The sequence below is a fragment of the Ictidomys tridecemlineatus genome, chromosome 8 (assembly GCF_052094955.1).
Source record: "Ictidomys tridecemlineatus isolate mIctTri1 chromosome 8, mIctTri1.hap1, whole genome shotgun sequence".
In the NCBI taxonomy this organism is placed as follows: domain Eukaryota; kingdom Metazoa; phylum Chordata; class Mammalia; order Rodentia; family Sciuridae; genus Ictidomys; species Ictidomys tridecemlineatus.
Window position 1 is genome coordinate 36,052,960 of NC_135484.1, and position 15,792 is coordinate 36,068,751.

Here is a 15,792-nt window from a genome sequence, read left to right on the forward strand (position 1 = left end):
TACATAGGCATCTATGGAAATCCAAATAGCCACCAAACACATAATTACCCTCATTAATAATCAAGAAAATGTCTATTAATAAAACAATAGAATGTAATTTGTTAACCTGATAGACTGGCAAGAATTTAAAGGATTGATTACATTCAGTGCTAGTAAGGATATAAGGAACCAGACGTTTCTGTTTATGTCAAGTGTTAACTGTTAAAACATTTTTGAAAAATATATGGCAGAATACATTAATATTTAAAATGTTGACATCTGGTCTTGGCATCTCTGGGTTCAATCCCCAGTACCAAAAAATAAAATAAAATACTGATACCTTTTGCTTTATTCATTCAAAGTTTGAGACCCATTTGAAGTTAGAATTTAATTACTTCAAGTTCACTAGGCCTGACATTGAAAATATTAAACATAATTTTTTGAAGATTGTGAATGTGAGAAGAAATTATGATTCTATAAATACAGGTAATTCTTATTTAAAATTAAGGAAATATGCAGGGAAGGAGAAAGGATAACAGGGTGAGAGAAGAGGAACTTAGGGGTATATAACATGGTAGGAAGCCATAGGGCTGAAGGGCAAAATTAAATATAAACACTCCCTTCTCTTACACATTTAAAAGTAAAACACTTAACACAAATGTCTATTACAGGCTTGCCCATGTAATACTTTTGTAAATTGTATCTTGGCTGTTGAAATGAATCAAATTTTAAATAAGACAAAATCCTCTGTATAATTTTGGTGTGGGCTGGAGAACACACAGTCAGCAAATGTAAACATCTGAGGGATATTTCCCTATCATATACACATATTTCATAAAATAATTACTTAAAAAATAAACATTCTACTAATTTCATTATGACAAACGAGCTTATTATTTATTAAATAAGACAATACTTTTTGTTCACAGTTAAATTAATTTGACAATAACTTCTAATGCTAAGTAAGCACATTTTTTATATCTGCTTTAGTTTTGAAATAAGCAATTATTTGTATCTCCCAAGAATGAGTTTAGTATACTATTTTCTTATCTAAAATGCAACATTATTCAAAAAAGTGAAGTGTCATTGTGTTTCCAGATGTAAGATTTCATGTAATACAAATGTAAAAGAAATATCTCATTTTAATATGTGTGTGTGCTATCTTGACACATAAAATGTAATTGGGCTTGGGTCACATGTCCACCCCTTGAACCAGTCACTAAATTTGACTCTTTGCAAAAATAGGAAAAACAGTCTCTTCTAGCAGAAAAAACAAATAAACAAAACAACTCTTTGTAAGGCATATGTTTCAATGATGGCAGCCTGGGCTCACAGAGACCAGAGTTATGACCTGATGGTGCATGTATAATATAAACACAAGAGTTCAGTAATTGGGTTTGAGTTAATCTTAAAGTTCCAGTGGTCTAGTGCATAATCAAGTCAAAGGTCATTACCCACACTGGTGCATTTCACACAGAACTCAGCAGCTACAAATGGAAATGGTCACAACTTTACTTAAGCCTGCACAAGTCAATCAGTCCCAGAAGCCACAGGAGTAGTGAATTCTTTTTACTTTCAGTTAAAGCCAGTTTACTCCTACTCCTATAAGAAAGTTTTTAGAAAATTCAGAGATATTGGAAAAAATTACTTAACGTATTATTAACATTATGTTGGACATGCATGTTCTAGTCTAAATTAAATTGAAAAACATTTAGATATTCTTCCTTACTTATATTATTTTTAATAATTAATACTGGACAGGAATATCTTACAGAAAACCATGTTTCTACACTGGGTAAATTTAGAGCTTCTTCTTTGACACTACACCCTTATTTCTAAGTAGAATCACCAATCACAGTTGCTCATAGTTTCAACTGTAGGAATGTAACGTAGGCAGACTAACTGCAGTACTCTAATTCCCCACCAGCAACAGGTTCATGGGGTGAACATGTGATACAAGCCCAGTCAATTAGAATCTTCATGCAATTGAATGAATGGACACTGAAAGAGGGGGAGGACACTACCCTTTTAAGTTGAGATTAGTGTAGTTATAGATTTGAAGTGCTCAGAGTCAGGTTTCCTCCTAATTGGAGAGAAGCCCTACATCAGGGAAGAACAGATACATAAACAAAGAGGAAAGGAGGCAGGCTGTGTTGAAATGGTGAGAAAGAAAGGAGAAGATGGATCTAATCCTTTGTGCACTTAAAGCAATCTGAGCTTGATGAAAAGAACTATCAATGCGGTATAAACACTGACAATATTATTTTTCTATTATGGTACTTATTTCAGATATCATGTAATTTTTTAACTAAGAATCACAAAGAAAATATAGAGAAAAGTATTTCCCATGTAGAACCTTGAGAAATGGGTGTTTCGGTTAAAGGGACTAATAGGGAATGAAACAGAGAAGTATTTGTGGAAGAGAATGCGAACATAGAGGAGTAAAAATTCCCCTTCTATATACATTTTGTCACATTAAAAATAGCTAGAAACTACAATTGAATCTGTCCACCAGTAAAACACATACTTGGTCTATTTGGAGTCTAGTTTGGTACCAATGTAAAATAATCAAACTATTTGAAGGCTACATTCTCATTTGCAATGTCCAAAAAGATACAATTGATTTTTACATAACCAAGTATGAGGAGAATGATTCTTTCAATGGTGTCACAGAACTTCATGATAACCTTCATTTTTGCTTGGTCACACCTCCTGGGAAGCCCAAGAACTAGGTATCCAATCCTTTCTTTCAGACAGTAACATCTACAAAGTTAGCCTGTAAAGGCTTCCATGAGTAGAAGAAAAGAGAACAAGATAATGATCTACGGGAAAATAATTCTTTTGTGTTGTCAAATGTGGGGTGGCTCCTCTGCCAAAGAGGTTTCAGCAACACCAGCAGTTTCAAGGAGTGACTGTCTTAGGGATGTGGGAAGGAGGATAGGAGCATGAAAGAAGGAAGTGTCTTTTTGCTGAGAAATGTTTACTTTGTAATTAGCAAAGCACAAGAAGGCCCTTTTGGAAACCATATTTGGGGGTCCAGCATTTAAATTTATGCTGAAGCTCTCTGGAGTCTCTCTCTAGGGAACACTCCTAATTGGCAGGGAACACTGTTGGCTAGAACAGGCTGCAAATGAAGCCAAGGTCTTGGGGTCATTTCTCCAAAGGTCCAGTTAACTCAGCTCTATTCCAGAGCCACAGGCTGTACCTTTAACCCCACATAGGCCTCTTACAAACCCATTGTAGCACAGCAACATGGTGGTTACAGGAAAAAAATGCATATATTTTCCTTGAGACCAAAACAAAACATAGGCAAAAATATTTTGCTTTTGCCAGCATAAAAATGTCTTTGTAAATGTGTCAGCAAACTCTTAATGAAGGCGACAGCTACTTCTACCTTGAATCTGAAGATGAAATCTGTCAATATAGGTAGTTGCTGCAAGCAAGCTGATCATCAGTGGTTATTAATTTGTGGAATAACATAAACCATGGTACTAACATCTAGAATATAAGACCCATGGTGAAGGAGAGCTTTGTCTTTCTTGTTCTCTGTGACTTCTTCAGCACCTAAAACGGCTATCCCACAACTGGTGCTTTAATAAATATGTGTTGAGTGGATGAATGTCTCTTGGTCTCTTATTTTTTATTTTTCTTCTTATTCTGCCCTTTACAAATTGGAAAGTACAATAGAAATGGTATTCTGTACATCTTCTGTATCAATCACTGACTGTGTGTTTACAAAGGAAGAAACATTTAACTCCAAAAGTAAGAGATAGTGGGAAGACTGAGCAATCATATTAATCAAACTGCAAACAAGAGAAAGACCTTTATGGTAGATTGCAGAAAGGTTGCAATTCTCATCTGTTTCCCGAGCATGCCTAGCACCTTGGAAAACACTGTCCCAGCTTCTCCTGCCAACAGGTGCGACCTATTTCTTCACCTCCTGAATCAGGACTGGTTTTGCCACTGGCATAAGCTAACAGAAGGCTTTGAAGTAAAAGCATGCCAGTTCTAAGTTTAGCCTCAAGGAAAAACATTTCTGCTCTCTCACTTGGAACCCTGAAGACCCTCTCAGCATCTTGATAGAAACATGGTCCAGCTTCCTCAGTCCTCAGTCATCCAACCACAGGAGGGAGCAGAGATCAGAATTGCTCTGTGGATCTCAGCCTACCTTGCCTAGTCACAGATTGTTAAGTCCTTATTTTTTTTAAAATGTTTTTATTCTTTTAGTTGTTGATAGATCTTTATTTTATTTATTCGTATGTGGTGCTGAGAATTGAACCCAGTGCCTCACACATGCCAGAGAAGTGTACTATTGCTGAGACCCAGCCCCAGTCCAGTTTCTGTGTTTTGAGTTTAATTGTTGTACAGCAAAAGGCAATGGAAACAACCTTCCCACACAAGATCTAAACAATGGCAAGATTATTGTTGTTTGGGGGCCATACCATTATAGTAGGGAAAGTCTACAAATAATTTTTCTACCACCATAGGAAGGAAGGGATTATATGAGTAACAATAACACTCATGAATTTCCCACCATTAATAACAGACACCATAAATTCTGATCATCATTAGTCCTATCCCCCAAATCTTAGGGAGCCTATAAAATGGGATGATACAAACATGGTCTTACTTATAAACAAGCAATAATTGCTGGTTGAGATATAAAAATTGATAGTCATACACAGGATTACAAAGAGTGAAATAAAAAGCTTCTGATTTTCTACAGAGTTTTTTTTTCTATAACACTGAGAAGTTTAATAATATACAATGGGGTTATAAAATATGTTAGAGGCAAGAAACCTAGTTAATGTCATTCACTTTTTTTAAAAATATCCATCCAGGGATGACTGCAGTCCTTCTGCTTCATTATGACAAATATACATATAAAGGATTTTGGTTTGGTCTTCACCAACCAAACCCACACAACCGGACACCAGAGAATCCTTACACAGATCCTGCCTTAGAAATGCTAATATCAAAGGAAGCAATGAGAGGCTGGGGCCTATTGCTAAAATTATAGATGCTTTTATCTACATGTATATTAAATTCTGATACATATCCAGGAAGTTTTTAAGCTGATTTAATGTTTCAGTGATTAAATTGGAGTTTGTTAGGAAAGAAAAAGGAGTAAGAGTTGTGTAATATGGGTAAGGAGAAAAACACAAGTAAGACAAAGAATGAGCCAGATGTGAATATATCTGAAAAGGATCGAGGATAAGGTGATTTTTTTATGGGACTCTTTAAAGATCAATAATATCTACATTCTTTTAAAGACAATAGGACACTTGTGTTATTATTAAAGATCTAATATTTAAAATAGGTTTAGCACATATAAACTGTAATCTTTCAATCTGTAACAATCTAAGATGGGAATAAAACTACCTCATATTTTTTACCAAAAAGGTAGATCCCAACTGCATACTCTAGGTCTAGTTCTCATATTTGAAAAATTTAGAGATTAAATTTTAAAGTATTATGCTGAATTATCTAAAACTGCTAATATTTAGACCATTTAAGACCTACCCAAAAAGTCAGTTGCATATAAAGTCAAACTTATAGAACAATCGAGTAGAACAGTGGTAACTAGTGACTGGGAAAGGTAGTGGGGAGGAGAGAAGAAGGAAGTTAAATGAGAAGGCAACAAAACACAGAGCAAAGGAATTAGTTTTACTTTCTATAGCACAGTAGGATTAGTATTGGTTAAAACAATTTATGATAGATATGCTAAAATGATCAGAAGAGTATGAAATTCCCAACAAGTAAAATGGTTCATGTTTAAAGAGATGGACATGCTTATTACCTGATTCAATCTTCATACCATGTACACATGTATCAAATTATAATGAACCTCATGAAGATATACAAATATTATGTCTTAGTAGAAGAGGCAGCTGCATATGGTTCTACTCAAAAAAAGAGAATTATGAAACAAGAGATGGCTATAGTTATATAATGAATTTTGGTGAAGAGAAAGATAAGTAGTGTTGAAACAACTAGGAGTCCTCTCCACTGAGGACATTAAATGAAAAATTGGGCTTGGTTTTTAAGAAGTAACACATATATTTGCATTAAGGAATGGTTCTCTAAGAATGAAGGTTGTTATTTACTACAATGTAAAGCCTTTCATGAGGATTTTAAGCATAGCTGTATATTTTTATGTAATACAGGAATATTTTAAATTAAAATATTAGTAAGTTTTAGTAAAATTGATTATTATATTCATAATGTGAGGTAAAACTTCTGCCTCTGTCCCACCATTTTGTCCTAGTTAACATCTCTTCCTATGAAGTGCAGGTTTTTATTGGTGGCAAGTGGTCTTCTCCAGAATCCAAACAACCCGAGGAATATATAAAAGAAATTGTTGAGTTTATACCACAGTTTCTTATTCTTGGTACTTTTAGCAGTTAATAATTTTTCCTGAGAGCAAAGTCATCCCTGGTTGAGAACCAGAGTCTCTAGTGCCATTTTATCTGAGCTCTATATTTTATTGACATTTCTTTTACCTGTGTCAAGGCTTCAGTCTAATAACAGGTGTAAGGAAAGAACAGAAAGTTTCATCCTTCAGTGCTTAAACAGAATGAGTGTCTTTAGTCCAGTTGGCCTTCCATGAGGATGAGAACTAGTAAAGGGCAAAATCTAAGTTCTTCAAACCAGTTGGCATCCTACAATTTTCAATGAATAAAACCATCTATTTGGCTTTTGATGAGTTGTTCTGGAAATCTTGGCCATGTACCTTGTTTTGAATTGAATTACTAGTTAATCTAATTCCTTCCTGTAGTAAATTCAACTATCAGTCATTGGAGTAGTTATAAAAATTTAGGAAGCAAACTAAATGACAAAGAAGCAAACCTAGAAACAAAACAGATTCACTGTTGTTTTTTGTTAGATTTTTAAAAACTGATATTGTTGTAATTTTAAATATACCATCATAATAATGCATATTTATAATACTGATATTATAAGTTAGCATGTAAGACCTTTCTTTCATGTAACGACCAATAGAATTATTATACTTAATTTTAGGGAGGTACACAAAGCAACCTATAGTATATTAAATCTATACAATAATTTCTGTACTTATTTCCTTGGACATTTTATTTACTTCTATTTTAATGTACTCCTTTTCTAACTAAGATGAGAATAAAACTGCGTCATATTTTTTACCAAAAAGGTAGATCCCAACTGCATTTTTCCCATGACTCCTCTCTCTTCTTTCAATTTCAAGATCACCCACTACCTGTAATTAATGAGGATCTTCTTCATGAGTTAGTCATGAATGGAATTTCCTTTCTTCCTGATGAACTGCACTAAAAATCATCTGTAGGAAATTCTCTTCAGTAAATTAGAGGAATGATAAAATAAGTTAAAAAATACTAACTCTCCTTCCACCTCCATCACACAGACAAACACACTTTTGCATCAAATGCAGGCATACACTCACCTCCTGGTTTCACTTCTATCTGAGATGGTTATATCCCATATGTTGAAAAGTCAATAATTATAAATTGATAACCATTGAAAGTATACTTTCTCCTTCTTTTCTTCCATTTCAATATATTATTTTAATGCCTATATAGTACTTGTCTACATGTTGGTTTATGTAGTCTCTTCAAATATATCTCACATATTTTTGGTATTTCAAATATAATTCAGTTAAGTTTAATTTTTTTATTTGGGCTAGTAATTGATGAATAAGCCTGATAAAGATATCATGTTAGGTAAAGATGAAATATATCTAAATATGTTTAAAACAGTACACTTATTTACTTATTTTATTTTTATTAAAACTTTGAGTTGGAACTATGCAAATTACATTTATCTCCTTGCATTCACTTACTACATCTATCCTCAACAACAGAAGAGAGATAGGAAAGGAAACTGTGTAACAAGATTTTGCAACTTATCTTTTCAACAACACGTATTAGTTGAAAAACATCTCACGACTAGGAGAAGCCATTCTGTTACTAGAAACTATTTTCTTCTATTCAACTTCTTTGTGCACATTTTGGAAAGTCATTTCTGGTTCTTATCACTCTTCTCTAGGGACTCTGCCTTTGGCAATTACAACACAGCAGAAAAAATCCTGAACACATGCTCCATACCTAGTCCAAATGAGTTATCTACCACTGTCTATTGTTAACTTCTTGGGCAGGGATCATAGAGGTAAGTTTAAAATTTTAGGCTAAATTTTATAATAAAAACCTTACCTTTTAGTTTACTTACTAAACGAATGTTCCTGTTTTATGACTCTTATTGGTATTTAGGAGAATTCAAATAATAAGATATTTTAGTTGTAGGAGAGATCATGTCTTTATTATTTTGTTATGTTTATCTTTTTAATTACCTAAAGGTTTCTAATGCTTATTCTAATTAAAATAAGAAACATCAGATAGTATAAAAATTAAAAAGAAATTAGTCTTTTACTATATTTGGCCTCATAATATTCTTCCTTCTATGCATATTTGTGGTTCTTACCACTAAGATGATAAATTCAAGATGATAACTAAGTGTTTTATTATATTGTATATGTAACATAAATTTATATCAAACCCTAAATGAGGACTTGCATGATTGTTTTTGTTATTGTCTTGATGGTATGCTTTATATAGTTAAAATTGTGGGATGTCCAGAGGTCATAATTACTTATCTATTTGGTTTTTCTGTGTTCACATAGAATATTTGACAAGTAAACCTCATGGAAAGAAAGGTATAAGGTTAGGGAAGTAGTGAATGAAGTGAGAAACAGATTTGTTCCTGAACTACTTGAAATAGTTCTAAAGAAAACATTGAAAGATGAATGAAGAGTAAGTAAAAGTGAAGCTAGATCTAGAGTTTAATTATAAGTGATCCATATTTTCTACTGAATGTTCTATGCATTATTAAATTTGAAAAGGAATAAAATGACTGAATTTTTTCTAATTGTATAAATTCTCTTGTCAATGTAAAATGTCACTGTATCCTCTGAGGCAATCAGAGGGAAATTTTAAGCCAAGTCTTATGTCACAGGTTACTATTTCAAATGCCTTGTGGCATTATTTATCTTATCAGTTACTCATTTTAAGAACTGACATTTTCAATGTTAATGTTCAGATCAAGTGCCAGCAAAATATATTAGAAGACCACATTCTTAAATAAAGGAAATAAAATGTTCCTAGTGTCTTACTTTGATTTTTTTTCAATTGGATAAACTTTCCTTAAATTTTAAAAGTAAAGTATACTAATACTGATTAGTACTGTAGAGTCTTGTGGAAAGAATGATATGAGCAAAGACCACCTGTAAGTCATTAAATTTCAAGAAAATTTAGTAAACATAAGTAAACATAGGGCTATGGGAGCATACGCATAGTACAGTGATGAAATATTTGATTTCCAAATCCAACTTTTAAAATCTAAGATGTTTTAGATTAATTGGTAATAAATGCCAGAAAGACCTTTTTCACTAGCCAATTTCTTCTTCTTCGTCTTCTTTTTTAAAAAATATTTTTTAGTTGTAGATGTATCTTTATTTACTTATTTTATTTATTTATGTATGGTGCTGAGGATCAAACCCAGAGCCTGACACATGCTAGGCAAGTGTTCTGCCAACTGAGCCACAATCCCAGCCCCTCACTAGCCAATTTCTATTCCCGAATCTAAATTTTAATCAAAACTTCTTACAAATTTACAAAAGTTTGAAGTTCTTTTTAGAATAATCCATGTGTTCAAGAATATTATCACATTAACTACTTGATGTAATGGTAGCAATAGATTATACTTTCTGACGATGGCCACTTTGTGTTGGTATAATGAAAGGTGCTTTGAAATGCACAGGTGACTCCAAATCTTTTTTATATAACAATGCTCACGTGTGCACAGAGCCCTCCACTGTGCTCCATTAAACTTAGTTCACATACATGCAAATTCCTGTAGTGCATGGTTTTGTGATCATCTGTTCAAATATCTCAACCCTTCACATGACTTTGAGTATACTCTCAGAGACAAAATGCTCCGACAGTATTCTATTTAGATAGGAATCCCCACAGCTAGTACTATGTATGGCCATGAAGTGAGAATTTAACAAAATATGCTGAAAGAATGTGTGAAAAAACTTAGGAAGTTCAATCCAGAGGCAGACTACTCCTTACAAAAAGCAATTACTTGAGAGGCTCAATCACAGGGTCACCAGAAAACTAACAACAGTTACTCAAAGCTACATAACATATTTGTAGGAAGTGGTGCTATGTTCATGAGTGAGAAAGTCAGGAAAATGATATTTTAAAGGTCAACAATTGTGGTTCTTCTAAATGGAAGTTTATTCACTCTCAGGAATCATAATATATAGTATATTTTTCCTTGGAACCCATAAGATTTCAGAACAAGTCCGTGCATAGTTAATAAATATCTAATAGATTTTATAATCTAGTATTTAGAGTTAGTGTAACATGGAAAAATCAAACAGACAACCAACCCCCACCCCCCCAAGGAATAGAGCATCATTAATGTTTGTGCTAAACTCATAAAATACAGTCTTGGGTCATTTAATTCAGAGGTAATGTGTGTGTGTGTGTGTGTGTGTGTGTGTGTGTGTATATATATATATATACATTTAGAGCTGGGGTTACAGCTCAGTGGTAGAGAGCTTGCCTAGCATGTGTGAGGCTCTGTATTCGAGTCTCAGCACCACATATAAATAAATAAAATAAAGGTCTATCCACAACTAAATATATATTTGTTTTGTCACAAAAATTTGCTACCTAATTACACAACTTTGATTTGTATGCAAGGAGGAAAGGACTAAGTTGGTGTTGTCTCTTTGCCATAGAATTACACAAAATGGAATCAGAGCTTGTGTTATAAGACTTTTAAAAAGTCTTCTAGGCACTAAGAAGGTGGATCATAGAAAAAAATAATTGCCCAGATGCTTATAATATAAACTCATGCATCACAATTCAGTTAACACACTTTTATAGTAGCATAAAGTTCTGAGATTAGGTTCCAGTTTTTAAAATTATCAGACCTATATTCTATAATGTAGGGTAAACATATTCTTTGCTTGTACACACTGTAGGATTTTAGACATGAGTAACATGGCCAAATATTTCCTAAGAAATACTTAATGCATAGAGCAAGATATGCATCAAATTATGAGAATTCAAACAAGCACATTTTGTATGACTGTACCTCGTTCTCCCTTCTGACACTTCTTTCTTTGCACTGTACACTTTCTTGTCTCACTCGTAGGTGGACACAGGTTACCCTTGGCTGAAGGATGCTGTATTATTTCTCGGACCCGTGTTTCAGTCCCTCTTTTGAAACCACATGTTTTTCCTTTCTTCATGCATGGACTCCAAGGGCTCCATTCACTGGCCTCACAGTGCACTGAAACAGAACAGCAAAACAGTCTCAGTTGGCTTACAACACTGTCATGATTGTTAAATAAGAAAGATTTGCTTCTCTCAATACTTGCCCAAATTTTGAGGATAAAACCTGAAGATCAAAGTTGGGTAAGATGACTTAAGTATAAATCAGAGAATGGAAGAAGCAGAAATAGAATGCTTTCAGGTTTTTTTCATAATTATTAGGTAAATTCATTCTTACATTGGATTTACATTTTGCTCTAGATTTGATTAACTCAGGCAATAATACAGTTCATCACAACTGATCAATGCTTTATAATTTCCAGAGAACCCCTACAATTATCTATTGATTCTGACCAGAACTTGAGAGAAGATGTGATTATTTGCTAGAGAATTGATTTTCAAACTTCAATATGCATCAGAATTACCTGAGGGTCTGCTAAAACACAGAATGCTGGACCCCACAGCTTGAGTTTCTGATTCAGTTGTCTGGCATGGGGCTGTGAATTTGCTTTCCTAACAATACAGGTGATGCTGATTTGTAGATACTAAGAATAGCCTTTGAAAACTTCTGTACAATAGAATGATTGAGCAGCAAATGAATCCAGGTCTTTGGCCTACATTCACAGCCTTTCTTACTTCTGTGCAGAAGAGCCCTTAAATATTGCCATTTATTACTGGGTATGGTTCAGCATAGCAGCATCTATTATAAGGGAATTCTGGGATTATTTCAATTGATAACCTGCTTCTAGAATGAACTTGACTAAGTGATCCCTAAAAGAAATTGAGTTACCTTTTCTTAAGGTTTTAGAGATTTGTTTCCTTTTTCTGTATGCAGTATTCATGTCTTTTCAATAATGAATTTCCCAAGTTTTAGAACAGATATTTGTACTTCCAACAAAAAAGAAACATTTGAAAACTTCTCTTCTTATATTATAACCACTGAACTTCCTAACTTAATAACAAGTGACACAGCTTCCAACAGCAACACTTTCCCATGATAGAACCCATGCCAAGTTTCCTAGAAAACTCTTCTGTCTTAATGAATCCTTATTTTCGAGCAGAATGCTCTTTGATAACAACCTCAAGACACATGACCTTGTTGGGCATGGTGACACTACTTTGAAAGCTGAGGCAAGAGGGTTGCAGGTTCAAGGCCAGTCTGAGCAAATTAACAATACCCTGTCTCAAAATAAAATTTAAAGCAGGTGTGAGGTATAGTTCAGCAGTAGAATGCTCCAGCATTGTATACACGCATGGGTGCACACACACACACACAGACACACACATACAAAAAGAAACATAACCTAAGTATATTATAAATTTAAATCCATTCATCATACATTTCTCTCAGGCTTTTTCAGTCCCTTTCAATATCTGAATGTAACACAGAGTTAAATAAAAGTGATTATGCACTAGATACTTAAATTTAAGTTTCTGTGATCTTGAGCTTTAGTGAACCACTTTCAAAATAGTCTTCATGATCAATTAACCACCATAATTATGGTTAAAGAATAGAACAACCATTAATAACATCATAATCATTTTCCAGTTATGAACATTATCTTCCAGCATCCCATCTCAAACTTAACCATTGAAAAAGTAGCGGATCTTTAATACATAAAATAAAAATATGTCCAAAATAAAAGTAAAAAAATTGGAAAGATGGTGAGCTCTAATTTTGTCTAGTATTCATTTAATGCCATAATTAAGAGGACTACATTAGGAAACATTGTCTAATGCAGAAATGACCAGACCTGGGTGTTCTTTCATAGTAGAAAAAATGGTAAAGAAAAATGTGTATTTAGCCTTCAGAAAACCAGATTTAAAAAATTACAACATGGGTAAATATTGGTCTATAGTCAGAAAGTGAATGGTGCTGAAAGTAAAATTGTAATGACACCCTTTGACAATTACATTGGAAGAAGAAGTACATTCAAACTAATGGGGTTAGGTATTAAAAAGCTCTAATAAGACAAGAGAGTTAAAATGCCAGGAGAGGAGAATCACTTTTTTTCCCATAGAAATAGTAGAATAAACTATATTAGCAACCAGAAAAAATGGAAATTTTGGAGGAAATGCTAAAGACAACAAAAAGGTTATAGTCAGGTTACTAAATGAACAATGGAGAACTGGAGCAATACTTGGTTAAGAGATAGTTTTTTAAAAAAAGCAGAAAATTACTCCGTTTCTGTATTTCTTCTATCTTCTGTAATAAGAACAATCTCAACATTGGAAATCTCTAGCTATTCACTAATGAAGCAAGTGTCTCAAAAACAATAATGAGCTGCCTTCCCCTGGTAATAGTTATGTTGAAATTGACCATTAACCTTGGGTAACAGTGAAGGGGAGGAAAAATTGGGAGGAAAATTTAACTGGATGTCCTACCATTATTGGTCTTGCAATACTATTTTGTTTTTGCTCAGTTCTTGCTGATCAACTACATGGTTCCACAGAAAATCTAACAAGGACATCTTCTTCCATCTGTGACGACTAGAGCAAGATCACTTCTCCAATGAGGATGACAGAATGACAATGAAGAAAGAAAGCTAATAACTGAGCACCAACTGGAAAGAATACGTCCTCTTATAAAATTGAGTTCAGTGGATGTTTATGCTTATTTTGACCCGAAACCACGGGGAATGCGTATGTGATGGCAAAAGACTCCAGTTCCACATCAGGGCAGTGTTTTCTTTGATTTTGACCTTTCCAATCAATTTGAAATCTAGGTAGGAAGCCAGAGATACAGTTTTTATATTTTTAGCAAAGGGAAAGACATATTTTGTTGGGTAGCCAGTGGGGAGCTAAGGTTAATGTACTAAGTATAGCCCTGACAACATGCAATATGGCCTGGGGGTTAAGATTTCAGTTCTCTGGGTCCTATTTTTCATGATTGTTAGGGGAATAGGCTTCCATATTCTTCTGCATGGTGAAGTAGGTCATCTTCTTTCCTGAAATTCTGGGGCAAGCCGATATGTGTGGCGCCGGTAGGCCAGATGGCACCTGATGGGAGACAGCCCTTATGGACAAACAAGAGCCAACCCTGAAATAAAGTCTCTGGTTTGCACTACTATTGTGTCCTAGGTCCTTTGTACCTGGTAAATGAGATAAATGAAGTTAAGTGGCCTTTAGAATGCTAGTACCTATTTTAAAATATAAACCTCCTAAATTTGTGTTAAAAAATAATCTAGTTTTACTGGTAGAATAAAACTAGGAAACATTAAAGGCTAACCCAACAGTACCAAATGTTAAATGCTCTTTCGTATAAGAAAGCTTTTAATACCTTTAATATAAATAACATCTGAACACAGAGTGCTACACCTTCAATCACTAAGAAAATTTCAATGTGGGTCCTTTTTTCTGGGTAAATAAATCCCACAAATTCAGTAATTCATCTTGAATTTCTATCCTTGAATATTCCACAAGCGTGTTCCCATTTTTTTTTTTTATTCCAAGTTTGGAACTGATTACCTCTAATCGTCAGCCCTCAGGACCTGTAAAGAGATCAACTTGAAGTGCTTTCTCATGTATCTTTTACCCTTTCCTAAGCTGTTTTTCTGAGTTTTTATTGAGAAGAAAAAAACGTAATCAGAAAGAGTAATGAACTGGTTCAGGACTGTTATTTTCCAGATGCTTCTGAGGTTACCATTAAATTATCATCTATTTGTTTCATTCTACCCAAACCATTGTTCAGAAATAAAAATTCTATGGAGGACCTGAAATGGTTAAATCACCACCTTATATTTACTGCTCCAACACTTAAATTCTGAAGGGTCTGTGCTGTGGCCCCAGGGCTGTCCTGGAGACTATCTTGTACTGAATCAGGAGGGCTGTTGTGTGCACATGCCAACCTCAGTGCAGCATCAAAGGTTCCTGCAGTTCTTGCCCAGGGGATTTTGAGCTTTCCTATGCTGTTTTCTCATTTGGTTTAGCATCTGCTCCCCAAGTGTTCATAAAACTCATAGCTCAAGTAGCTGAACATAAAAGAGGGAAAATATAGCCTGACAGTGATCTGTTATTTAGACAAACAACTTGTCTCAGGGACCTCCCCTCTAGGAAACTCAGCCTGCAGTTTATCAGATCCCAGGACTCTCTCCTTTTGTTAGTTTGAGTAAGTCCAAAATATTTCTTTTTTTCTTTCTGAATACCTGTGCAAGCAGAACATTGAAGCATTAATGGACTTATCAAAAGAAAATATTCCCTCCTTGGAAAATAACTTTGGTCATTGGTTGAGATTAGACCTAGGTGTTTTGTGAAATCATTGCTTTAATTACTTCAAGATACAGAGACTAATTCTAAGTAAAACTTCATTAGGTAATGATGTAAAATAAATCTACAGTGTTCAGAATAGTTGAAACATACAAACAGTCCTTAAGAAATAATGGAGCACTCATTGGATGAAAAATGTTACTGTGATAAAGGCTAGATAATGCTATGAGAGCATCTTTAGAATAGGATCTTTGTAAAGAAGGATGGA

The 15,792-nt window shown here is 34.1% G+C and overlaps 1 protein-coding gene and 1 long non-coding RNA gene across 2 annotated transcripts in view; one reads left to right on the forward strand and one right to left on the reverse strand.

The window, feature by feature from the left end:
• Positions 1-14,385, forward strand: part of LOC144366048 (uncharacterized) — a 47,610-nt gene extending 33,225 nt beyond the window's left edge. Inside the window, exon 2 of the long non-coding RNA XR_013424897.1 lies at positions 13,742-14,385. This is a non-coding gene — a long non-coding RNA (uncharacterized LOC144366048). The remainder of the gene's footprint in view (positions 1-13,741) is intronic.
• The window catches only part of Rspo3 (R-spondin 3), a 77,181-nt gene that overhangs the window by 28,764 nt on the left and 32,625 nt on the right, over positions 1-15,792 (reverse strand). Inside the window, exon 4 of the mRNA XM_005335372.3 lies at positions 11,140-11,337. Coding sequence (XP_005335429.1) covers positions 11,140-11,337 — 198 coding nt within the window. The remainder of the gene's footprint in view (positions 1-11,139; positions 11,338-15,792) is intronic.